The sequence below is a fragment of the Protopterus annectens genome, chromosome 5.part1 (genome assembly GCF_019279795.1).
Source record: "Protopterus annectens isolate FY-2018-M chromosome 5.part1, PAN1.0, whole genome shotgun sequence".
Taxonomy (NCBI): Eukaryota; Metazoa; Chordata; order Ceratodontiformes; family Protopteridae; genus Protopterus; species Protopterus annectens.
This window is the reverse complement of record NC_056736.1, coordinates 321,962,450-321,990,236: the sequence shown is the minus strand read 5'-3', so window position 1 is coordinate 321,990,236 and position 27,787 is coordinate 321,962,450. Positions and strand designations below refer to the sequence as shown.

The following is a 27,787-nucleotide window of genomic DNA, read 5'->3' as shown; positions in this document are numbered from 1 at the left end:
CAAGCAAGGCAAGCAGCAGGCCTAGGGCAATCCTTCCAGGCAGCAGGGCTAGGCAATCCTTCCAGGCAGCAGGGCTAGGCAATCCTTCCCAATCCAGGCAGCAGGCAATCCTTCCAGGCAGCAGGCAATCCTTCCAGGCAGCAGGGCTAACGAACCAGCAATACACCGAAGACGTCCAAGAAATTTCAGATCTTAAGCACCACCTTTTACAGTACAGAGTAAGAGGTAAAACTAGAAGCTGAAGCGCCGATTTTTATGCAGTAATTTTCGCGGGCTTTGCGGGGATTTGACTTGCAACTCTACGTGTTGATTGGCTGCTTGCTGCACGAGCCTCGTCTGCAGCAAGCAGCCAATCAACGAGAGTCCAAGATGGGAATGTTTGTTTTTACAATACGCGCTGACGAGCCTGACGTCGCTATTTCCGGACTCCGAGAGCAAGAACCGGAGAACCGGAGTGCCCTACTGATTTCCGGGCACTCTGGAAAAAAAACGGAGGGGTGGCAACGCTAGTTAAGTCTGCTGTGTCTGTATAGCTGCAGGATTTTATGAGAGAGTAAATATGACTATTTTCTGTACTGGTTTGGAAAGGCCTTAGTGATCTGAGCAGGCCAAAACTGTTTTCTTCACATCACTTGAAGGTTTCATATCCTTTTCATAAGCTGTTGGGCAAACAGTGGGACAAAACAGAGCATGTACAAGTTTTCTTCAGTCTTTTAGTTAGTTTGGGCTCTAAAACATGCTTCAGCTGTTTTTGCAGTTTTTCACTTTTTTTTGCTATGCCTTACTAACTCTCCTATTTATTGTTTCTACAAGCATACTGTCCTTGGATTTAACCTACAGTCTTAATTTTAGAACTGTTCTTTAATGTTGCTGACATAATCATGATACAGTTCAAGCAAGACAAATGTTGCATATTTGTACTTCATTAAGGTTCTATCAATGAACAAACTTGACAGGGAGTGACCTTTGTGTTCCAAGAAATGTGTAATACTGCTGCTAGAGAAGTTGGAAAAATAGATTGTGTTTATGCTTGCTGCTCCCTGTGATTGGTTGTTTTTAGGTTCATAGGTTTCATAGGTTTATAGGTTAGTACTAAGCTAACTGCCCTTGTGAGCCATTTTAAGCCTAGCCAGTTGTCCCTTGTGAGACTCAAACCGTGCACCTCGTGTTTGTAAGGCAAACACCTTAACCATTAGGCCACCCTAATGAAAAAAAATGATGTTATGTTCATATCTCACCTTTGTTCTTGCTATTTGGGTTCGGAGACCATCTTCGGCTCTGACTCTGCCGTAAACTATAACTCAAGAGCTTTTACTGGCTCCAGGCTAGTCCCTATCCCAGCATGCTTAGCAGTAGTTACCCAGATCTCGTTTGCTGCGTGCAGCATCGAGATTGCGGATACTGGCTCAGGCTAAGTGTTTTTCTATTTGTTGTATTTTTTAAGGAAAATTTCTTATTTATCTTGTCTAACTTGTAATAGTAGTTGTCCCTTGTTTTTTCTACCTTCCCTGTCCCATCCAAGTGACTTGCGTTTGTTGTGGACTAACTTTCTTTCTCTCTGATCCTTTCTCCTCTTCTAAACCTGTTTAACTTATTGGGGTTTTCGTTTTTTCTTGTCTTCTTTCAAATTTAAGGAGTTGCCGTTTAAGTTAGAACCTCACCTTAGGTGGTGGGTTCGCCATTTAACTTAGAGGCTCTCTCCCCTTTCTCTTTCTTGTCTGTGTTTAAAAAAAAAATGTTTTTCTTTTTTTGTCTGTTATTAGCTAGTCTTCTTGTTGGTAGTGGTTGTTTTTCTTTGTCTAGCTTAGATACTGCTGTTCAACATTTCGAGAGAAAAATAGCTAAAGACTCAAAAGACAATCATAAGGCCTTCTTTAGCTATGTTAGAAACCTGGGAGGAAACTCCCAGATATGCTCAGAGCTAGTTCAAAATGATGTGAAGATTACTGATCCTACAGACATTGCCAACTTACTGGCTGACAGGTTCAGTGCAAACTTCTCCCCCCCCTCCCCCCCAAAAGGAGAGATATCTATACCAAACGATTGCAGCCCCCAAACATCTCCAGCGCCCAAGTGAGATCTGCTCTCAGCAAAGTAGAAAACACAGCATCCATGGGACCTGATGGTGTCCCCGGCTGTGTGCTCCATGAACTCAATGAGGAATTAAACCCACAGCTAGGACAGCTGTTTAATCAAAGTCTTACCTCTGGATACGTATCCAGGGAGTGGCGCACTGCAACTGTGGTACCACTTCACAAAGGCGGTGCCTCCACCGACCCTGGAAATTACCGGCCTATTAGCTTGACAAGCCTTATCTGCAAAGCCATGGAGAGGATCATAATGGACCTCATAAATAAAGACATAGGGAATTTGCAGACTTTGGATCCAACCCAGTTTGGCTTTGTCAAAGGCAGATCATGCCTTTTAAACTTGGTTGACTTTTTCGAAACAGTCACCAAAGCCATTGATGAGGGAAAGGCAGTCCATACAGCCTACCTCGATCTGGCTAAGGCCTTCGATACAATACTCCATTCGGGTATCATTGAAAAACTCATCAGCTTAAATGTCAACCCATACATCACAAGATGGGTTGCAAACTGGCTGAGTGACAGAACCCACAGGGTCAGAGCTGCTGGCGCCATGTCAGACTCAAAGCCTGTCACAAGTGGTGTCCCACAGGGCTCAGTCCTGGGCCCACTCTTGTTTGGCATCTACTTTTCCGAAGTACAAGCAAACACAGGAGGGTTATGGCTGACAAAGTTTGCAGATGACTGCAAACTGGGCGCCATAGTAGAAAACACATCTGACACAGATATCCTTCAGAAGGGTCTCACAGAAACGGATAACTGGTGCCAGAGCCACGGCCTAAAGTTAAATGCCAAAAATGCATAGTCATACCCTTCGGGAAAAACAAGGTTACCCCTAGCTACCAAATAGGTGGCAATCCACTGAGCACAGAAGAAGTTATCAGGGACCTGGGGACCCAGGTTGATAGTAGTCTGTCATTCGACACCCATGTAGCTAAAGTAGTTAGGAAGACCTTCTACATTGCCCACCTTATCATGAAGGGATTCTCATCTAGATCAAGGGAGGTCATAGTCTCCCTTTACTCATCACTCATCAGACCAATGATTGAGTACAATGCCCCATTCGGAATGTATCTGACCCGACACTTGCAGCAGCTGGAGAGGCCACAAAGTGCCTCACCAAAAGGATAAAGGGTCTCAAACATCTGTCCTATGCTGCCCGACTGAAAGAACTCCAGCTCTATTCAGTCGCTTACGGCTTGCTCAGAGGTGACCTTTGCCTAACATACAAGGCCATGTCAAACCCAGATTTGATGAATATGCTTCACCTCAAAAAGTCTAGTTCCATCAGAGCCACAAGGCGGAGACTTAAACCTTGACACGGCTATTAATAGGACGTGCTGGAGGGATAGATTCATCACCCAAAGACTCCCTATGCTGTGGAACAAAATCCCGGTACATGTGAGGCAGAGCACCTCGCTGGCCTTGTTCAAGAGAAATCTTGACCAATGGATGGGAGATCGCAGATATACCCCAGGGATTACCTCAGTGTCACTGCTCGACAGAGGCACAGCAAAATAATGGGTATAGTTCCCCATACTAAAGGGGTGGCGTAAGCCACAAAACGATGGGCTAGGCTTGTAAATGCCCTCGGGCAGATAGCCTAGTATGAACCTATGAACCTATGAACCTATGAAAGATTCTGCCAAGGAATCGAAACCTTCAGGTTTCAAAAAGTGCTATTCGTGCTGTAAAAAGATGTCCCTTAAGGACGGGCACACGAGTTGTGTGTACTGTTTAGGACCTGTTCACCTGCAGGATTCGTGTTCTATTTGCCATGCATTTAGTTCATGAGTCCTGCAGGAAAGAAAGTACAAATTAAGCTTAAGAGGTTTACTGAAGGGCCCCTTTGATGCTGCTGTGGACTCAGCCAGCAAAACAGTTGGAGAAATCAAAGCCTTCATCCTCTTCTGCTCCGAGTTTGGATCCATCTAAACAGAAGGGCAAGCTACAAGCTAAGTTGAACCTGACAGTTCCGTCAAGACACTCTCACCTACGGCTTCATCTGTTGTTTTGGAGCCAGTAAGGTCTCACAAGTGATCCAGGTCTCCTGCCTTGGAATAGGTGCAGTCTGCTCTACAGTCTCCTTATTACAATCTGTGGCAGGCAGTCATTGGTCTTCATCCCATTCCTCTCGGTCACCCAGGAGCCTCTCAGATGATGACATGGAGAGGATGGTGAAGAGGCTTCTTAGGTCACCAGCATTGGCTAAAATATTTTTGGGCCCATCCCAGACGGAAATGGTGCCGACAGCCCAATCAACACCTATCATGATTCCTCATCTGACTCCTCTGAGTTCGGAGCCGGAGTGTATGGAAGTCGCAGTGGTGGAACCATCGGTTCCTGTAACCTCCTCTGGTCTTTCGGTTCTGACTACCACTCCGATCTTCTCGATTACCCCCCTTCTATCGAGGGATGTAGGAGCCGGTGCTCCCTCATCGGCCCTGAGGGGGGAGCGGTATCGGACCCTTGTCCAACCCTACTCTCCCTCTTGGAGCACCGGCGTAGGTCAGCTTGGCTTCTACATCGGCCTCAGAGCCATCCCCCTTGGTTTAGAGGAAGTCTCTGGCTTCTTCGGAACTGGAGACTCTTTGGGTCAGGACCGCAACACCTTTGAGGTGATGAAAAGCTTGTTGTCTGCTGAGACAGCTCCACTCTTGGCTCCATTAGCTCCTTTGCCTTCAGTGCCAGTGTCCACCTCCAAACCTCCCCTCTGCCGCAAGTTTAGTGAATCTATGCTCCAGGACACCCCATTGGGCGATACCACCTCTTCTGAAATCTCCCCTGAGCATCCCTCGGGGGAGGTCCCTCAAAAGAGGACTTGCAAGAGGTAGCACGTGGACTCCCCTGAGTCCTTGACATCAGACACAAACTTGGATGACTTAGAAGGGTCCCCACAGTCCCCCTCTAAAGAGGTCTCTTTTTCAGACATCTTAGAAATCCTTAGACAGAGGGGTGACTGGAAGTCCCTTGCCCCTCTGAAGACGAGTCAGTGTACCTGGATGCATTCGGTTCCCGACCCTCCACCTCTTGGGTATCTCCTCCTTTCGACCCACTGTTGCATGTAGTGAGTCAAAAGGTGTGGAGTTCTCCAGAAATGATGGAACCAGTTCCACGGAGGCCCAATAAATTTATAACAGCCCCTGAAGGTGTTCCCGTTGATGCTATGGTGGTGGCAGCAGCCACCAGGAAGGAATTAGTGGAAACTTGTCCATCTGCCGAATAAAGAGTCTCGTACGATGGACAGATACAGGAAGCGTATGTTTTCTTCAGCAACCTTGGCACTCAGGTCACTAAACTATTTCTCCCACTTTACAAGGCTTCAAAGGGATCTCCGCAAAGAGTTAGGAGATACCTTACAGGATCCTACAGCTGCGGGAGCCTCGGACAAGGCAGCTTCTCAGCTTGCGACCTTGACTTCAGTGGTTAACTCCTCCATGCGGCTAATTTCTTAAGCAGCCCATGGGGTGAGCAGGGCAGCAGGCACAGGGGTAGCCTTACGCAGACACTCCTGGATGCGCCTTTGTCATTTTTCAGAGCTCTTCAAGTCTTCCTTTACCAGTGCCCCCTTTGATGGCTTGTCCTTGTTCAGGCCTCAGGTAAAAGAGACTTTTAGTAGGTGTGAACAGGATGGCAAAACTCTCTCTGCTGTGGGAGTACGTTTTTCTACTCCATCTAGGTCTTATCCTAAAGGCCAGAAAAGCGGAAAAATGTGGTTCTGGAAATCTCAGGGAGCTTCGCCTGACACACGTGGAGATTTTTTCCCCAGGGGCAGAGGGGGAAATAACGGAAGACCCCGATCTCGTGGCGGGGGGGAGTCTGCAGAATCTGGGAGACAGAGATACCTTCTCTGGTAGGCCCTTCCAGCACTTCTGGAGGGAGGCTCGACTCCAGAGACAGTCGGGGGGAGATTTTCCTTGTACCCAAAAGCCTGGGCAGACAATCGCAAGGACATACATGGGGGTACTATCGATAATATCCTAAGGTTACGATATCCCCTTCTTTCAACTTCCCCTATCGGAAAGACAACACTCTATCCCAGATATTCCACCCAGTCTTCTGGATCAAGCAAACCTAGAGGTTCAAAGTTGCTAAGAAAGAGTCATCCAGGAAGTCCCCGCAGACCAAATCGGATCCAGAACTTATTTAAGGTTCTTTTTAGTTCCAAAGAAAACAGGGGAATGGAGACCCATATTGGATCTCAGCAGGCTGAACAAATCAGTCAAGAAGACAAAGTTTCAGATGGTAACACTGCAGTCAATTCTTCCCTTTCTGGGACAGGACAATTGGATGTGCTCTGTCGTTCTCCAGGATGTGTACTACCACATAAAAATGGGCAGACGGTTAAGGAGATATCTACGCTTCTGGCTGGGAGCCAGTCACTATCAGTTCAAAACTCTGCCCTTTGCTCTCACCACAGCCCCCAGGGTGTTCACCAAATGCATGGCAGTAGTTACGGCTCACCTGAGGCGTCTAGGATTCTGGGTGTTTCCATATCTAGACGACTGGCTCCTTGCTGCCACCATCAACTAATCAAGGCAAGGGAATCCACAGTTCGCTCTTGTTCTCAACTAACTATCACCATAAACTACGAAAAGTCTACCTTGTTGCCTTGTCAATATATTACCTTTATAGGGGCAGATTTAGACACAAGGGCCATGATGGCAAAGCTGCCTCAAGAAAGAGTATTAACGATCTGCCGCCAAGTTGCAATGCTGTTCACACAAAAGCGAATCCAGACAAGAGTTGTCCTCAAGGTCCTGCGTTCTATGGCAGCGGCAATCACTCTGGTCTGTATGGCTCGCTTCCACATGAGAATTCTACAGTGGCTCCTATTTGCACAATGGTCATTCCAGGATTTACCCATGTCACATCAGATTCTGATCATAAAATCCTGCAAAAATGATCTGGACTAATGGCTTCACTCTCCTATGGTAACAATAGACAGGCTGTTTCTACCCCCCCAACCTGTAGCCACAGTGACTACGAATGTTTCCCACATAGGGTGGGGTGGGCATTATCTGGGACAGACTGTTCAAGGGACTTGGCAGGAACACGAGTACCACTTGCTCATCACTGTCTTGGAGATGAGAGCGGTGCTTCTGGTGTTGCAAGCACTTCAGGACTCTTTATCTATAGGGACTATAGCAATTCAGATGGACAATATGTCGGTAGTATGGTACATTAACAAACAGGGTGGAACTAGATCTTACCCCTTGTGTCGAGAGGTTCTACTAGTTTGGCAATGGGCGATGTCTTCCCAAAGCTTTCTTGTTGCAATGCACATCCCGGGGAAATCCAATGTGATAGCAGAAAAGCTCAGCCGGGCTATCCTGATGCCTCACGAATGGTCCTTGAAGCAGAAAATTGCGGACTTGATTTTTCACAAATGAGGCTAGCCATGCTACGATCTGTTTGCCACCCCCCCTTAACAACAAGTGCAGCAGCTACTTTGCCCTAGTCCCACCACCGGGATAGTCACACAGGGACTCGCTTGTTCACGATTGGCCCCTGGGACTGCTTTACGCCTTTCCATCATTTCCCTGATCCCCAAGGTTCTTGAGACAGCAAAGTCGTTGGGTTGCAAGCTAATCCTCATTGCCCCTTACTGGCCTCACCAGATATGGTTCCCGTTCCTTTGGCCTCACCTGCAGGGGGAGCCTTGGATCCTGGACCCAGTGCAAGATCTTTTGATGCATTAGTCGGAGGCTCTCCATCCTTCCATCCAAACTCTCAAGCTCACAGCTTGGTTTCTTCACTTCCGGTCTTAGCCAGGCTTCCTGATGTTTCTTCTCCAGTTCAACACATTTTGATTTCCTATCATAAGCCCACTACTAGGAAACTTTATGCTAGTAAATGGAAGAGGTTCTCTTGTTGGGCAGCAAAAATCAGGTTGATCCCTTCACTCCACCCATTTCAAAGATTCTTGAATTTCTTGCTGAAATCTTTGAGCAAGGAGCAGCTGCAGCTACTATCCTGGTTCAGTTAGCTTCCATTTCTAATTTCCTTATGGGAGAAATGGGGTCCAATATCATGTCCCATAGGCTATGCAAGGCATTCCTAAGAGGAACTACCCTCTTAAGACCCAATAAAAGAACCCCCCCCCCCGGAATCTAAATTTAGTTTTAGATGCTCTGATTCTTCCCCCCTTTGAACCTTCTGCTTCTTGTCCTCTCAAATTTCTGACTTGAAAGACCCTTTTCTTGGTTGCTATTACCTCAGCTAGAAGGGTTTCAGAATTACAGTCCTTATCTGTTCGTCCTCCTACTTGTTTTTCCATAAAGATCTGGTTTCTCTCAGAACCAACCCCTCTTTCTTACCCAAGGTATGTTCCGACTACAGTTTGAATCCATCCGTAGAGCTTCCTGTTTTTTTCCCCAACCATGGCAACAAGGCAGAGTATAAGCTTCATCAATTGGACGTTCATAGACAGTTAAGTTTCTCTTTACACAGGACCAAGGACTTTAGAAAATCTAACCAATTGTTCATATCCTTTGCGGACAATACGAAAAGTTGTGGAGTCTAAAAGGTGACTCTATCTAAGTGGCTTTCAGACACTATAAAATATATCTACGATTTGCATAAACAAAAACTTCCAGGAAAAATTGGAGGACACTCAACAAGGGCCTTGGCTACCTCTATTGCTTTTCAAGCCAGGCTGCCTTTGGGTTCAATCTGTGTGGCAGCTACATGGGGTAATCCTCATACTTTTATCATTCATTACAAAGTAGATCTGGCCTTCCGGAACAGGGCATCCTTTGGTTCCACGGTCCTGAAGAGTATTTTTTTAGTGAGCCACCCAAGAATCAGGTGCTGGGGACACTGTCCAAAACAGCAAGAATGAAGGCGAAGTATGGACAACATAACATAAAGAAGTTATGTACTCACCATAACATTCCATGTTTGTTGTCCTTGATCTCGCCTTCCATCTTGTGTCCCACCCTCTTTCCCCCTTCCTGGGGGATTGAGAGGAATCCCTTGTTTTATTGGTTATACTGGCTTGGTTTCCTTTTTACCATACCTTTTGGTTAGTCCTGCTCTCCCCTTCTTACTCTTGCAGATGGATTACACCTTTACATGCAGGTGTCATCTGTTATGTAGAATAGAGTATATCGCTTTTCTATTTGTATGGTCTAGTACTGGGTTATCACAAACGAGATCTGGGTAACTACTGCTAGGCATGCTGGGATAGGGACTAGCCTTGAGCCAGTAAAAGTTCTCGAGCTATAGTATACGGCCGAGTCGGAGCCGAAGATCAGCTCTGAACCCAAACAGCAAGAAGGAAGGCAAGATCAAGGACAACAAACATGGAACGTTATGGCAAGTACATAACGTCTTTTTCTACTTCTACTCCTTATCGTGTCATCCTTAGTTTTCTATCTCATTGAATTAAAATTGAATTACTAAACTAATATTTATTTCCATTTTCTTCTTCCTATGGTTTTATACTGTTTAACTTTGAAACATGTCTCCAGAAAGTGTTTTGATCTCAGGCTCTCTCACTTTTTCAGCCAGTCAGTTTCTACTTAAGTCTGCTCTGGATTTTCCTTGAATTTTGCTTTGCCGCCTTTGCAGATTTTTACCATTTTTAGTTCTTTCTTTGTTACCTTCTCATTAGCATTTTGTAGATCATCGTATTTTGTACTTCCTCAGGTCTCCTTATTTATGTATGGTGTAGCATCCAGACAGCTGCCTTGACATATAAATAGATAAGTCCTGACTATTACCGAGGAGACGAAAGTTTTATTAGTGGCTCAAGCGCCTTTTGGAGGTGGCATGTGAAAGAGAGGAGTGATGAGGCATTACCAGCTCACTTCTGTTCAGGGAGAAGGGAGTATGGGATGTGCCTGGGGCATATGGGTGTATGGTAGAATTCCCATTTGTGGGTATGAGTATCAAGCCCTTGCTGACTACCATTGCATGTTAAACCCTGGAGCATATTAGGGAGCACGCTTTGTGTGGTTATGGCTAAAATAACAAAATCTCTGACTACGAAAAGGACGGCCCTCTCAATCAGCTCTTAATCCCAGTGAAGTGGGAATAAATGAACTAGTTGGCCAAGAAAGGACTGCTGGTTAGCAGACAGTTGGGGGGAGAAACAGTGACAAAAAAGAGAGTGGCTTCCATTTCTCTTACCAGTGCACAAGTGTTTTACCCTCAGAAAAGTGGTGTGGCAAATCAGATTGAAAAAAAATATTTCTTTACTTTTATTTCAGATGTTTATGAACTATAAGTGGTAGGCGTTGGGCATTTCTGCTGCTGTGATGAATGTAACATTTTTGGGAGGTTGAGGCGGTGACTGCTGTTTCTTTCCTCTTTTCTTCAGGGTGACATATGTGATGCCCATTTTGTGAAACTTCTCTTTGAAGTTGAGAAGATTGATACTGTACTACATTTTGCTGCTCAGACTCATGTGGGTGAGTATCTCCATGTTAAAGTCATCATTTCCACATCAGAGTATTAAAATGTGAATGTACTTACATGGTACACGTTTCCATACGCACACACATACTGCTTTATATATAGGTGTGTGTATGTGTTATGCATGCTTATGTATTTTATTTTACATGTGCTAACTGGTTGGATTGACACTTTTTAGGCACAACCCGTTATGATATAATTATTGTGTGCATTTAAAGTTGCACAATATTTTAAAAATTTCTGAAAAGTGATTAAATTAGTTGTTTAAACAATTAAGGTTGACTTTATCCTGCTGTATAGAGGAAGGAGGACATTATGTCCTAATACTGTTGCAAATAATCATTCTGCAATTTTTCATGTGTGACATTCACAGAAGAAAGCTGCATATGTATTGTTTGCTTTCAAGTTTGTTCTACACTTGTATACAGTATATATTAATTTTTGAAAGCAGGTAAATTGTTGAAGTTGGTACATTTTGAGGAAACACTGTACTAACATTGATATCTTGGTAATATCTGTATAACCTTCATGCTTGTAATGGCTTATTGGTCTTGCATTATGACTTTTTGTGTAGTATTAGTAGTTAGTAATATCCTTATATATTTATTTTCATTTTCTAACTCCATTTTATTTTATACTGCAAGAACCAAGTAGATGTAAATGTTTGATAAACTGTTTCTTTTAAGAAAGAAAGCTTGCCACTTAAACATATCTTATCAAAGTATTGGCTCTGTGTATTTGCAATGGTAAGTGTGGTAAACCCCTACAGGACACAGAAAAAGCATGTTGCGCTAGGGAACCACTAATATCAGCAGTATATTTAAAAAGCATTTCTGCTTAAAGCTACACTTTTTACACCTTCACTGTATCCTACAAGCTGGATGCATAGTCCAACATAAAATAGCTTTTGGCATATGTCTGTACTACTGGAAATCCTGTGACTGTTCCCTTCCCTTAAATATGTCAGTAGAATCTACCCAAATGTCAGAATTTGCTGTTATAGTAACCCCCACCAAAAGAAAGCAGTACATTTATGTTGAAGTATACTTTATTGCAACAGTAGAGGTTTGGCAACAGCTTTACTGCTGCAAAAGCTACTTTTCTTTACACCCCCATTAATAAATGTATGTAATTATTTGTAACTGTTGTTCACTTTATTTCACATTTTTGATGCTTTAAGTATTATAAAATTTCATAAGTAAGCCAATACTTACCATAGTCATGATTTACCAGTGGGGCAAAGAGACTTAGACTTGAAGGCTGCTGATGGTGCTGGCTGTATGTGTGTGCCTCACATACATTTGTGAATATTGTAAAGAATTAATCTTTCATAGTGTAGTAGTGCTGCTTATGAAAAGTAAGATGGGATAAAGATATTGGCTGGAGGGATGTAACCCAAATATTATAATGTTATTGTTACTGTGACCATTTTTAAAGATCCATTATGAACACCGCTGTACTTTGCTACTATATTAAAATAAAATATGTAAATGGCTGTTAGGTTGCTGTTACATTACTCATTAGTACAAAACATAATCATATTTGCAGTCAGAAATGATCAGAGAAGAACCATGTTGTTGAAAGAAGCAAATATGTAAAGAGTAAGCAAACTTACTTTGCCACAGTTGAAAGAGCTTAGAGTGGAATTTGAATGGTATAACGTTTCATGTTGTAGGGTATGCCGCGGTGGTACGGCAGTAGCGTTGTTACCTCACAGCAAGAGGTTCTCCCGTTCGATTCTCGGCTTGGCTTGGGAGGGCCTTCTGTATGGAGTCTGCATGTCCTCCCTGCGGTTGGGTAGCATTAGAAAGACATATGTGCGTAAATGGACGTGCCTTTGTTGAAGGTTGGGCGTCGAGCTGGCACCTCGGCGTTTCATAAAAATCTACTGCCAATCATTAGCAGACCGGAGTTCCGCTGTGGCGACCCCTTACCGGGAAAAAGCCGAAAGACAAACAACAACGTTTCATGTTATAGACTGAATTGAAAACCAGTAAAAATGAGCCCTGAGAGCTGCATGAAGCATGAGCAACATGTCATTGAAAAGTTCTGCATGAGTTTTTGCTACAATTATAATAAAAAAAATCCAGTGATTAAGTTTTTAAAAGCTTTAGAAAGGTAAATAATTTTGATAAACTGTATAAAATAAAAGAAACAGTTCTGCAATCAAAGCAAGCAAGGGACAGATAAAAGTAGCAAAATTTGTTACAAATGTGCACTCTGTTGGTGCTCAGAATAGTAACACAGACTTTATGGTAGTCAGTTAGTCTAAGGAGAGAAAATAAATGATAATAATTGATCCGGTGTCCTAAACTAGACACAGTTGTAGTGTGTAATGCAACATCTGATCAAGTGTTCAGGAAACTAAATCTGCAAGAGAAAAGAAACAGCCTGTTTGTAAATTGATCATTTATTCAGAACATCCATCCATGCATGCACCCACAACCCTTTTTCGCATTTTTTACACATGGGGTCAGGCTGTCAGTTAAACAGTGACAGTCATCTAGAGGCAAGGGTCACACATCTGGGTTGCTAGCCCTGCCACAGTTGTTCTTTCATACCACACACACACACACACACACACACACACACACACACACACACACACACACACACGCCCCAATGGCCAGTATAGTGTGTCAATTCCACCTACTGCATTGATGTTTGACCTTAACAGGTCACCGCTAGAAAGGTGTTTAGTCCAAAAGTTTTTACGATTCTGTCCAAGGCTGTGCCTTTCCCAGACCCCGAAGGGCCCACGATTACAGCCCGCAACAAGGTACACAAGACCATAGCAACTCAGTTTTGAAAAAAAAAAAATTAAAAAACTTTAAACATAATAAGGTTATCAGACACTCCAAGCAGCAATTTAATCAGATGACTACAGTCCTTTTTTGTATGCCTGTATAAATTAATCGAGATGCCTATTTCATGATTTGTCACAAATGCTGCACAAAATTTTGGAACCCAAGCATGTCTTTGGAATGTGGGAGGAAGCCAGAGTACAAGGAAGGGCACCCACATGAACACAGGGAGGGCATGCAGACTCCACACAGAAGGCACCCCAGTTGAGAATTGAACCAGAGGCAGCACTATGTGGTGGATTTCTTATTCAAGACATCTTAAAATCTTATTGCCATAACTGGAAAATGTTTCTCAAATTCCATTTTGTATTTTGTCATTACCTGAAGAGCTTCATAGGGGCTTGCAAATTTTACTGAAGGACTCAAATGTTGTGTTAACATTATTAATGATACGCTGGTATGGAGTCTCAACAGAAAATGGCATACTGAGATTGTCATTAAAAAGACTAAGACAGTAATGCCTCATGCTAGACAAAACATGTAAAATCTGAATATCTTAATAAATGGGTCATTTTTTTTACCATCAAATGGTTTAAAACCGAATGTAATGAAGTCAGAGTATTATTACAAATGCCTACTCCAAAGGAGTCTATGTATAATGCAATATCTTCTACAGTATATTTAAAAATTTAGTTTATATGTGCTCACAGTAAAATGTTCTGATACAAATAAGCCAGTTACAGTACAAGTAGATATAAGCCAAACCTGAATCGGTGCAGTGCAAAGAAGATAAACCAGTGGGCATGGCCAGGATGCTGAATGGTTGACAGCATTTTTTTCTCTGCTCTCCTATCAAAGTTATATTTCTGACAGAAAATTTTCAAAAACGGGACTCCTAAACTTAAACTTAACCAGCAACTTCTACTACAGTCTTTGGAAGTCTGCTTTGGATTATTTTATTTAAATTCTACAATTGTTTTGTCAAAATTCAAGCAGAAAGGGTTCAGATTTCTTCACAGAATGAGTTATCAAAAAACACTTCACAGAACCAGACAATGAAAAGGGAATTACAGACTTTATTATTTATCATACAGATTTATCTTTGAAGGTTGACAAAATGGACAAAAAACTTGACTCTTTGAAAGAAAAATGCACGAAACAAATGCTGCGGTTACAAGAATTAATAATTGCAACATAACACTCAAATTGCTGACATAGCAGAAACATTACATGACATGGAAGGCAGACTCATGGAATAAGAACATCAGCTTGAGTCGATCTCGAAACAAAACACTTTTCCAACAAACAAATTAGAAGACCTAGATAATAGGTCCAGGAGAAATAACTGGTGTAATTATGGACTACCGGAAAAGACTGAAGGAAACAATATAGCAAAATTCCTCACATCTTGGCTTCCAAATGTTCTGAATTTACTTGAGTCTTTTTCTTACGGAATTGAAAGAGCCTATAGGTGACTGGCAGCTCCCACATCTCCTAGCAAAGCAAATAAAAGTCCAAGATCAATAATAGCAAGATTTATATCTTCTCAGGACAAGGAACTGGTGCTAAAAAACAGTGTGGTCAAACTCTCCTGTCAGATACCAAGATAATATAATAAGATTTGACAATAATTACTCATCGGAGGTAAACTAAAGGAATGTTTACTTTAATAAAAAATTGAAGAAGAGACATTTCAAGGGTCATTTACTGTTTCCTGCAAGACTTAAAATATTTTTCTTGGATGAAGCAAAGACTTTTGACACCTTGGATGCAGCTTTGTCTTTTTTTAACAGCTAATAAAACTTACCCTAAAATGGCAAGCAGAGGGGAATAAATGGAAAGAAGCAGACGAAAAGAAGAGACTAAAGGACAAGTAACTTTAAGTAAATATTTTACATATTTTTTTTCCTTTTATACCACACACAAATTATCTAAAGGGAACCACACTTTATTCAGATGGCAAATCTAGAAAGTTTGCTAAAATGTACAACATAACTAATGCTTTTTAACTAAAAGACTACAATATCAAAAGAAAAAAAGGTAAAAACATTTTGTTCTTGTTTATTGACTTTCTAGGTTACTAACTTAACAGCTTGGTAATGCTTGAACAAATCTGCATAAAACTAATATTTCTCAAAGTATAGTAAATAACAATATCATAATACATGAAACAAAACAATACTTTATCCGCTTATACCTTTTGTTATAGTGTTTTAGTGTCATGGCCTCAGACAAGTTGCTTAAAAAAAAAAAAGAAAAAAATGGGGAAAAAGAAAAGTTTTAAGTAACACATCATACTGCATGTTTTTCTGTGTAGTCTTGACACAGGGAGTTATTGTTTATTTGAACATACAGTTTAAATAAAGATTTCTCAATAAGTTCTAAACTTTAAGAAACAGAAGATGTGTGCCTGTTTTTTAAATGTTTGTCTATGAATGTTCCATGGCTTAACCAATTTAATGATTAGTATATGCTTAAACAGGAAAATGTTTTTTCTTTTTCTTATGGCATGAACAAGGCTTATTACAGTTGAAATAAAACTTGTCTCAGGTAAATGTAAACTTGATTCTAACTACAGAGACATGTTTGGGCTTTACAAACATCCATTTAGAAGGAGGGAAAACTCTCAAGCACAAGGCATGTTTAGAAGTACTCAAATTGTAACAAAAAAGTAAAAAAGGTAAAAAAAGTATCCTGCTACCCAAAGGTCCAAGCCAAGAAATTGTAAGAAATCCAAAGTGAAGACACAAGGCAGGACCACCAGGCTCTAAAAATCAAACAAATTTATTGTATATTCAACGGATAAGCACTTTCACATGTAAAAACATGCTTCATCAGATCTCAGAAAACAGTCAAACAGCTTAATTTAAACAGATTTAAAATACTGCCAACCAATCCCGTTCACAGCAGGAAAATCAAGTTAATTAGCTAACTAATTAACCCCTTCAGCAGTAAGACAAGTGCTGACTAAAGACAGAATGAAATCCAAGTTAAGCAGGCAATAGGAAGTTGTGTGTATACGTATATTCAACAGTCACACACACACAAATCCTAACATAATTGTATGGATGTATGTGTATATAAATTCATATAAAAATATATGTATGCATAAAACAAGACATAACATATGTACATCAAATATCAAATATAAATATGCATAAATAAAGAAAAATTAAAACTCAAACAAATTCTTATATGAATACAAACAATGAATACAAAAAAAATCAGAAAATTCCCTTTACCAGTTACAATATATATATATATATATATATATATATATATATATATATATATATATACTATAAACTGGTCATAAATCAGACAATATTACTGTACTCTAATAATAATCTACTTCAGCTCATCCTACCTTAAATTACTTAAGTTTATTTTATCTTATTTCATTACATATTATTTTATTATATTGTATTGTATTATTACGTATTATTTTACTGGACGTGCTACCAGGGCTGGTTTAAGACTAACATGATTGTTAAGCCCTGGAAAAATATTGGCACGTAATCTAAAAATTCACTTAACTTCTACCAGCTCTAATTGATTGTTCAACTTGCCCCCTCTCACATTAATCGGCACTGTTTGCAGAACCCTAAAGTTAAATGTATGGGTACTAAAATTAGCCACATGTTTAGCTAATGCATTTTGTTGATTTGAATTTTTGATGTCATACAAGTGATTATAAATCCTGTCTCTCAACCTTCGTGTAGTTTTGCCTACATAGAAACAGGTGCAACTATTACAAGATGCAAGATATACTAAGTTAACACTGTTACAGGTAGCAATAAATCTAGGAACAAATCTGTAATTTAGGACAGGATGGTCGAAGTTCTGTACAACAGTTATAACACTACACATCCTGCAATGTTTACATGAAAAATTCCCATAGCTCAAACTCCTATTTGAAATCAAGCTATTATTGGGACACCCCACCACATCTTTACATAAGATACGTTTCAAATTACTCATTTCTATAAGTGAAACATGGAGACCTCCCAACTATCCTGGCAGTGGCTGGGTCCAATAGAAGGGCATGCCAATTGCGCTTCACCACCTCTACAGTATAACTGATATCTCCTGCATATGTGGTGACAAAGTGAAGCCTATTGCTGCTATCATAACCAGTCATGCTTCTTGTTGAGGAGACATTCGAGCCCATTACTTCCTCTGTTACATTTACTAAAATAGACTTGTTATAGCCCCTGTCCAAGAATAACTTATCTAGCTCATCCAACTGTAATAACAGATCATCCGGATCTTTACAAATTCACTTCAGTCTATGGTATTGACTCTTAACAATGTTAGAAAAGGTCATCCTGAGATGCATACTATTAAAATGCAGTACAGCATTTGTCCAGCAGAGTTTCCAATATAATTCGGTACTCAATAGTCCAGCAAAGTCTTGATGAATGGTAATATCAAGGAAATCTACAGAAACATAAGAAGAGGTCATACTGAACTCTAAAAAGTGGGTTGTAGAGTTCAAGTAAGCAACAAAATCATTCAAACTACCTTCATCACCTTTCCATAAAAATAAAATGTCATTGACAAAACGTCGATAGAGGAGAATATTAGAAAATCCCAAATGGTCAAACAAAAAAAAGCCTTCTCCCAATGGTACATGGCAAGATTAGCGTAGGAGTTCGCACAGGGGATACCCATTGCAACACCCCAACGCTGTAAATATAACTGGCCATTAAAAATAAAGATATTGGTCAGTACCGTGTCTAAAAGTGTTGTAATAAGCACAGTCTCTTCATTAGACATACTTTCACAGCTAGTAAGAACCTCCCTGACAGCTTCAAGTCCAAAATCATTAAGAATAGATGTAAATAGGTTCTTAACATCTAATGTAACCAAGACACATTTTGAACATGTGAGATCACAATTATAGATCTAAATATCATCCAACAGTTGGAGAGTATCCTTAAGTATAGTAGGAATCTTTTTAACTAATGGACCCAGCTGGTGTTCAATATATACAGAAGTGGTCCCTGTCACCCAGCCACCGCCAGATACAATTGGTCTCATTGGGGGAGATGTCAAAGATTTATGTACCTTAGGCAGACTTTTTATTAAAGGAACTAATGGATGTTCAACACATAAATAAGAATAGAGTTGATAATCAATTTGCCTACACATTAGGAGATCATATAAATTATCCCAAATTCCTCTAATAGCCTTATCTAGAAGCGGGGTATCAATCATTTGATATGTCTGAGCGTCCTGCAACATAGTTAACATGGCCTCAATATAACTAGAAGAGTTTAAAAGAACAATGCCACCGCCCTTGTCAGCAGGTCTAATGGTTAGGGCATCATTTCCACGCAAGGAAAGAAGCGCTCGATGTTCATCCTTGGACTTACTAAAGTAGGTATTTGTACAGCGATTTTCACCAGAAAATTCATAAAAATCATATTCACATAATCTAACAAAACAATCTACGTGTTGGAATGACAGGACAAAAAGCACTCTTCCTTCTTAACCTAGAACCATTCTCAATATTATTAAGGGAATCTTCATTAGAGTACATTAATCTCACAGCTATATTCCTGCCAAAGAGTCTAAGGTCTAAAAGTAAATCTGTTAGATTTGTACCTGCTGAGAGAATATAAGAAAGACCCTTATTTAACAAAGTATACTCTGCTGTAGTAAGAGCAAAGTTAGACAAGTTAAAAACAAGTCCATTTACTTTCTTGTCCGTCGATCCACACTGTTGTCGTCTCCAGAAAACTTTCTCTTTCTTCGTCCCCAGCTGGGTCTTCTCGTCGGTGACCTTGTCCGATTTCTTGTGGGTAGAGGTAAAAAATTACTCAAATTGCTTACTTGTTTTTTGCCTTCCTGCCGAGGTCGCGAGCTGAAAAGCTTGTTTTACTTGTTCCCAAGATGTTTTTTTTCCCATTATTAGCATATTTAGAAGCTGAAAATCCCTATGTGAACACACAAGTGCTAGAAAATAAAAGTAAGACTCAGACATGATATAACCACTCAGGTTAAAGGTGAACAATGAGCTGTTTGAATTTCTTGGATCCTTAAAGGGATATTTACCTAATAACGTGCAAAACTGTACAATTCGAATAAGAGTAAAAGCAATGAGAGATTTATTAACAAGTAATTTAGTGAACTTAATAAAGAGAGACACATTATATTTGATTTTAATACAAACAGACAGGAAATTGTAATTAGATCATATATAATAAAAATATTGATGTGAAAGACTGAGCTGCTGCACAATATACTAACAGGAGCTTCACTAGGTTTAATTAGAGTGATGGAACCTTGTTATGCAATTTTATAAATCTGAACTGTTTTGCTGATTAGTTTAAACTGAATGACGAATATTAATCCTTTCTTATCAAAAGGAGTTTGACTAATGGACAACTGTTGTATATTACAAGCAAGCACAAAAAGTAATTGTAACTTGTATTATTTTAATAAATTAATATGATTGTGTTAAATTTTCATCTGAAGTTGTGAATCTCTCTATTCTATTCTTTTCTATTCATCACTGATGGGCTCTGTTCTAAGCCCCCGGAACCGAGTCTGCCTTATACCAAGCTTGCGTGCACCAAAAACTCTTAAGCTAAGCTGCTACCCACAATGCCCTTTGCTCAGTTACCTCAGATCTCGTTTGCCACACAGCCATATAGCAGCATTTCACCGAGCTGTCCAGCTAAGTGCTTTTTTCGTAAATATTTAATGGTTTGAAAATATTTTTTCATCCTTATAACTTGTTCTTGTTGTTCTGTATTGCTACTGCTCTACCCACAGGTATTTCTCTCTTACCATTGTTGGTAATTTGTTTATATTTCTAACTTTCTACCTTTACGGTATCTTGTTACCATTGGTGGTATTTGTTTTTTTCTCTCCTCCATTTCCTCTCTTTCCTCTCTCTGTCCCTTGTGTGCAAGTGTGTGTTTGGAATGTCTGAAAAGAAGGGAACTACGGGATTTAAACACTGCTCTTCTTGCAGTGGGAAACTGCCGAATAGCGACCTCCATGAGGAATGTGTTTACTATTTGGGGGTTCCGCATTTGTCGGTGAAATCCCTCTGTAATATATGTGCTAGTTTCAGCCAGCAGACGCTAAATGAACATCATAACAAACATTTTAAAGGGCCTGCTTGCTTCACCTTTCTCGGAGGCCATTTCTGCGACGGAGGTCTCACCCCCTCCTGCTTCAGATAAGAAACGTCCTTGATCGGACCCCTCTTCACCGGCTGGTGACAGAGGTAAGGGTTAAAAGCACAAGGCCCATAAGTCATCATCTGAACACCTTTCTGCCTCCTCGGTGCCGACTACCACATCGGTTCCGATCTCGGCTCCAGTTAAGTTTACTGAGGTAGCCTCATCGGCGCCCACCCCGGCACTGACAATTACGGCACCGCCTACGTCTGTGATACTGACCAGTATTACGTCTTCGACAATGACCAGTATTACATCTTCAATACCGACCAGTATTTCCACATCTTTACCAGCACCGACTTCACCTGTTTCGACCCCGTTATCAGTACCGACGACGTCCTCAGAACCATTCCTATCATCCACTCTTATAGTGACTTCTGCTCCGAGCCTGTTTATGGCTCCGACCATACAGTTATTACCTGTTGCAAAATTGGAATTGATACTCATCCAATGTGGACCTGTTTGCCGAACAAGCTTGCAGCCCCTTTTTGGACCAGCCTGACTCTCCTTCAGGTGCTTCGGTGAGATCCACCAGGAGCCTTTCCGAATTGGATGCGGTGCAACTTTTTGATCAGCTACTGACTGTTAGGGGAATCTCAAATCTGCCTAGACCCTATACCACTCCTGGCTTTGGGTCTATTTCTCCAGCAACCCCTACTTATTCTCCTCCCTTGGACCACTCGGTTCCAAGGTTCATCTATCCAACTTTTACTAGAGGAATTCCTTCCTCTGTGCCAACACCAACTCTGTCTGAGGCTCCGAGATTCCTTTGGGTGCTGGTTCCTTCAGAACCCACCCTTCCGCAATCTCATGCTTGAGGGGTTGAGCCCCCGTTCCAGGTGTCAGTTTTGACGGTTATATCTGCTCTGACTTTGGAGCAGAGGGGTGACTCCCACTCCGAGCTTGTTTGAGGCTCCGTCCCTAGGGGTGGTCTGTCTGGAGTGGGGTGTGACCCCGGTTCTGATTCTGTCTTCTTTGGTTACAGGCTCCCATTCCTCTTCGGGCGGGCCCGCTTCCGGGTGATGGAGTGAGCACTTAACTGCCAGCAATCCTTCACAGTTAGTTATTCCTCCAGTTCCCTCTGAGCCGCAGCTGTCAAAGTCCACCCCCCCCGAACTCCGAGAGCGCAAGGCCCAGGAGACCCCTGTTCAGGGCACTTCACTTTCTGAGTCTTCTTCAGCTCCCACCAAAGAACCCCCTTGGAAATGGGTGTGTAAGAGGAGACACACGGATTCCCCAGAGGAGTCACTCACAGAGGATATAGACTAAGATGATGGGGAAGGGTCCCCACAGTCTCCCACTGACTATGTCCTTCGGAGACATCATGGAAATCTTGAAACAGAAGGGTGACGAAGTCCTCAACCCCTTCCTCAGAGGAATCCTTATTCCTGCAGGCCTTTCGCTCTCAACCCTCTACTTCTTGAGTGACATCCCCACCCGCCGATGAGCTGGTTAAACTCATCGTGCAATGGGCTTGGAAGAACCCCGACTCCATTGAGGCCACCCCCAGGAGATCAGACAAAGTACTCTCCCCTCCGGAGGATCAGTCCCATTGGTCCAGAGGCTTGCCAGTGGGTGCTATGGTGGTGGTGGCTGCCACGAAAAAGGACCTTGCAGAAGAGAGTCCCGCTGTTCACCCACCCAACAGAGAGTCCCAGGCAGTGGACAGGTTAGGGAAGCGAGTCTTTGCATTAGCGACCTTCACAGCTAGGTCTCTGAACTTTATGGCACATTTTACGAGGCTCCAGAGAGATCTTATCTCAGAAATCTCCGGACCCCTCGCAGGTTAGGTATCGGATGGAGCACGAGATAAGGTTGCTTCCCAACTTGCCACCCTAGAATCCATGTCTAATTCATCCATGAGGTTGCTTTCACACGGAACCGAAGGAGCAGCTAGAGCTGCGGGTGCAGACGTAGTCATGAGACATCACGTCTGCATGCGCATCTGTGACCTCGCGGACTCCTTCAAGTCTTCCTTTCTAAATGCCCCTATCGAGCCCTTGGCTTTGTTTGGTGCGAAGGTCAAGGATACACTAGCCAGGTGCGAGCAAGATGGGAAGACCTTGACTGCCATTGGCCTATGCTTTTCCAAACCTCACCGTTCATTCTCCAGGAACCAGAGGAGCGGAAAAATGTGGCACAAGAAGTCTCAAGGTCCTTCCTGAGATGCACGTGGTGAGGACTCCTCCATAGGCAGAGGAAGTTCCAGTAATGGAAGATGCCCCTTTCAGGGCAGAGAGGGTCCCCGGAACCAGGGCTCCATAGATTCCTTTTCAGGTAGACCATATCAGCGCTCTGAGGCGCTGCCCAACTGCCTTCCTCTCTGCACCAAGATGCCTGGCTGTCCATTACGAATGATCAGTAGGTGCAGAGAATCATTGCCAGAGGCTACCATATTCCACTAATATCCTATCCCAAGACCTCCGAAATCCCTTTCTGATGTTCCACCCAGTCAAAGGGAGGAGGCAGCTTCTGAGATACGAAAGCTACTTCAAAAGCAAGCCATCCAAAAGGTCTCCTCGGATCAGTGCGGATCAGGGTTCTACTAGATTCTTTTTGGTGCCAAAGAAAACCGGTGACTGGAGGCCCATTCTGGATCTCAGTCATCTAAACAAATCAGTAGTTCAGACCAAGTTCCGCATGGTCACGATTCAGTCCATCCTCCCCTATCTGCAGGAGGGTGTGTGGATGTGCTCATTAGATCTCCGGGATGCGTATTACCATATCAAGATGGACAAGTGCTCCAGGAGCCTCCTTTGGCTCCCAGCCAGAAGTGATCACTACCAATTCAGAGCCCTGCCTTTTGGTCTCTCGACGGCCCCCAGCGTGTTCAAGAAATGTCTGGCAGTGGTAACAGCTCATCTGAGACTTCAGGTATTCCAGGTGTTTCCATATCTAGATGATTAGCTCCTCTCTGCCCCCATCAAGCATTTCCTGGTCAGGGCCCTTCGCTACACATTGCCCCTAGTGGAGTCATTAGGCATCACCATACACTGGAAGAAGTCAAACCTTCATCCATCACAACAACTGGAATTCATAGGGGCAATATTCAACGTGCAGTCAAGCCTAATTTCTCTTCCTCCCCACAGGCTTCAAAGACTCTCGGCACAAGTTCAGGTGATACTCTGCCAAAGCAAGGTGTCTGCAAGGGAAATTCTTCAAGCCTTAGGATCTATGGCCGCAGCCATCCCCATAGTTCCCTTAGCCAGACTACACTTGAGATTACTACAATGGCTCCTTCAGGCCCAGTGGATACCCAATTTTCATCCCCTGAACTCAAAGATTCTCATCGAAAACATTTGCAAACATGATCTCCTCTGGTGGATGCATACAGATGAAGATCTTTTGTGTCATCCCTTCCAGGTTCCACAGCCCAGTGCCACAGTGACCACAGATGCTTCCATGATGGGGTGGGGGGGGGGGGGCACTTCCAGGGAAAATCAGTCCAAGGCATATGGTCCAATGTAGAGGTCAATTTGCATATGAATGTCCAGGAGTTAAGAGCGGTGCTGTTGTCATTGCAAGCTTTTCATCTGCTTCTTCCATCCAGAACAATTGCTGTCCAGTCGGACAACATGTCCGTAGCCTGGTACATAAACAGGGAGGGACCAAGTCTTACCCCCTTTGTCGCAAAGCCGTGAGAATCTGACAGTGGGTGATAGCTTCCAACCACTTCCTGATCACAGTGCACATCCCTGGGAGCTCCAACGTGATTGCGGACAGACTGAGCAGATGCATACTTCATCCGCACGAGAGTGGTCTCTCAACCCAAGTGTGGCGATGGAAATTTTCAGTCACTGGGGCCAGCCATGCTGCAACCTTTTCGCCTTCCCTTCAAATGCAAATTGCAGCAGCTACTTTGCCTTCTTTCCGCCTCTCGGGGTGTCACGAAGCGACGCTCTAGTCCATGATTGGCCCACGGGTCTCCTTTATGCTTACCCTCGGAGTCCTCTGATTCCCCTCATTCTGCGGAAGGCAATTCAGTTGAGAAGCAAAGTGATCCTCATTGTTCCATTTTGACCTTGTCAAGTGTGGTTTCCCTTCATCCGACCTCATCTGTTACAACCTCCTTGGATCCTAGACACTCGTCAGGACCTAATTTCTCACCCACAAGGGCTGACTCCTCCGAATCTATCCACCCTCAAGCTGACAGCTTGGTTTCTCCACTTCCGTTAGTTGCCAGGCAAGAAACCCCTGTCCACGATATTATTTTGGCTTCTCATAAGCCATCCACCAGAAAACTTTACAAGGATACATGGAAAAGATTCTCTGTTTGGTCTCCTGATCAGGAGCTAGACCCGTTCTCAGCCCCCGTAGCCACTATTCTTCATTATTTGGCTGAGCTGTTCGACAAAGGTGCCTCTGCTTCTACCATTCGAGTCCAACTAGCAGCTATTTCCAACTACCATAACTGGTCTGAAGGAGTACCACTTATCTCCTCTCATCTTTGTAAGACCTTCCTCAAGGGTATTTTTCACAGCAGGCCTCCCATCAGACAGCCGGTGGAGGCATGGAATTTGTCCTGGGTTCTGCAGGCTCTCTCTCTCTCTCTGCCTCCATTTGAGCCAGCTGCCACTTGTGATCTAAAATTCTTATCTTGGAAATCCTTATTCCTGGTGGCTATAACTTCAGCAAGACAAATTTCAGAATTACAAGCATTATGTATCAAGAGCCCTTATTTGATCATTCATAAGGACAAAGTATCACTTCGAACTAACCCATCCTTCCTCTCCAAAGTGGTTTCAGACTTTTCCATTAACCAGTCCATTGAGCTCCCTGTGTTTTTCCCAAATTACTCAAACAAGGGATAATACTGCATGGATGTTCTTAGACAATTACATTTTTATCTGGACAGAACTAAATCATTCTGCAAGTCAGAGCAACTTTACATTTCCTTTGCAGGCCTTAGAATGGGAGGTGTAGTATCAAAAGTTACTTTGTCTAAATGGCTCCGGGATTGTATCATCTTCACATATTCACTTATGGAGGAATCTAAGCCGGGCCAAATCAAAGCTCACTCAACTAGGGCTATTGCAGCATCTGTTGCCTTCCACTCTACGGCCTCCATGGATGACATTTGTGCAGCTGCCATTTGGGCTAAGCCCCACACTTTTATCAAACATTACAAATTGGATCTGATCTCCAGAGGAAGAGTGGCCTTTGGCTCAATGGTTCTCAGGAATGTTCTTCCATAAGGGCCACCCAGGTTCTCCAAGTAGCTGGGGACTCTGTCCCATCAGTGATGAATAGGAAGAAGATTAACAACTTCAGAAAAAGAAGTTATGGCTTACTATAATGTTCCATCTGAGTTGCTGATCTTCCTATCATCACACCCTCCCACCAACCCCCTCCTAAGGTTCCTGGCAGATCTTCTGGGTCTTCATGGTGTATTAGGGTTTCTGCGCAGAGATGGCCTCTGGCTTATTCTTTCTCTATATGTTGCATGCAAACTCGCTCTGAGGTAGCTGAGCAAAGGGCATTGTGGGTAGCAGCTTAGCTTGAGAGTTTTTGGTGCATGAAAGCTTGGTGTAAGGCCGACTCGGTTCCGAGGTCTTGGAACTGAACCCATCAGTGATGACTGGAAGAAGATCAACAACTCAGATGGAACGTTATGGTAAGACGTAACTTCTTTTTTTTAATTTAAAATCAAATTTTAGGAAAATTTCTTATATGACTAGAATACAAGACATAGCAAGCTTCTTTCTGTTAGACAAAATGTTTAGATAATTGTGTTGCGAAATGATTCTTAGAAGGGGTGTTAGAGGGTACACTTGAATGGCTAGTCTATTCAAAACTGGAGTTTGCTTCCCCATAGGAGGGTTAGTTTGCTTTTTGTCTCAGTCTTTGAGGTTTTATTGTTTAATTATTTTTTATTGGATGTCTGAGTTGTAACCACTTTGCTACATCAAATGAAAATAAGTCATTCTCTTTAGTTAAATCTGTGTGCTTATTTAAAATCTATACACATGACTAGCAATGTGAGTGGTAATAATTTAACTATGAAATGTATTTCCATTAATGTAAATGGTCTGAATAATAATTGTAGAAAGAGAAGTCTCTTAAAATATATAAAGATGTTTAATACACAGATTATTTTTTTTGCAAGAAACACACTTTATACAAAAAGAGATAAATAAAATTAACACAAATAACTATACAGTTTTAGTAAGTTCACACTATAAATAAAAGAAGAGAGGAGTAGAAGTCTTGTGTAAAAACTCAATCCTGTTATTGTGTCTTTCGGCTTTTCCCGGTTAGGGGTCGCCACAGCGGAACTCCGGTCCGCTAATGATTGGTAGTTGATTTTTACATGCCGAGTTACCAGCCCTGATGCAAAACTTTCAATGAAGGTGCACCCATTCACGCATGTCTCCACGCAGTGGATGCTTTAGCTGAGAATCGAACCAGACAGCGTCTTACTGTGAGGCGACACCGCTACTGCAGCACCACCCCCACCACGAGGTGTAAAAACTCAATCCTAATGCCAAAAATTTTAAATACATATGGCAAAACAGGGATGTTCTGTTTAGTAATGATATCCATAAATGGGAAGATATATACTTTAGTAAACCTTTACTGAATACCTGGATTAGGTGTCAAAGTAGCCAAGCAGCATTTAGAAGACATCGTGCACCATGTTAAAGGGGAAATAATCATAGCAGGAGACTTTAGTTGTATAATGAATGATTAGGACACTGATGCTAGAAACACAAATGAAACAGCAATTTCTAAGGTGCTATCTGAATTTACTGAAACTTTTAATGCCACAGATATTGATGAATATGGTGATCCATAGGTATGGGATCTAGCATAATATATTTTATAATTGTTACTTCATGATTTTTTAAATTTTTATCAATATTTATAATATTGAAAAAGTTCTTAGTAAATTTGTGCTACTATGTTATGTACCTTTATGGTCACTTTTTAACATTTTAAGATTTTTAGGTTTTAGCTTAAGGTATTCTATGGTGTCTCTCTGCTGTTGCCACTAGAGGATAGGATTGTTTCAAGAAATAATGGAAGTCTGCATTATATATATATATTTTTTTTCTCTCCAATGTATTTAGTACAGGCTTTAACATAATCTGTCTTTTAGCCTCCTAGTTGGGATAGAGAAGCTTAAGTGATTTAAACATTATATGTACAGCTTTTTATAGCTTTTTAGGATTTATTGTAATCAATTGCTTTATGGTGATATGTTTAATTCATATGATTTGGTTGATATATAAGGAGAGGTTCTTGTGCGTTTCTGAAGAAGTCTCAGGTTTATTGAGGT

At 42.0% G+C, this 27,787-nt stretch overlaps 1 protein-coding gene across 4 annotated transcripts in view; it reads left to right on the top strand.

The window, feature by feature from the left end:
- TGDS (TDP-glucose 4,6-dehydratase) overlaps positions 1-27,787 on the top strand; it is a 750,932-nt gene that overhangs the window by 164,200 nt on the left and 558,945 nt on the right. For all 4 annotated transcript variants that reach the window (XM_044073003.1, XM_044073005.1, XM_044073004.1 and 1 more), the window contains exon 4: positions 10,414-10,504. In XM_044073003.1, coding sequence (XP_043928938.1) covers positions 10,414-10,504 — 91 coding nt within the window. The remainder of the gene's footprint in view (positions 1-10,413; positions 10,505-27,787) is intronic.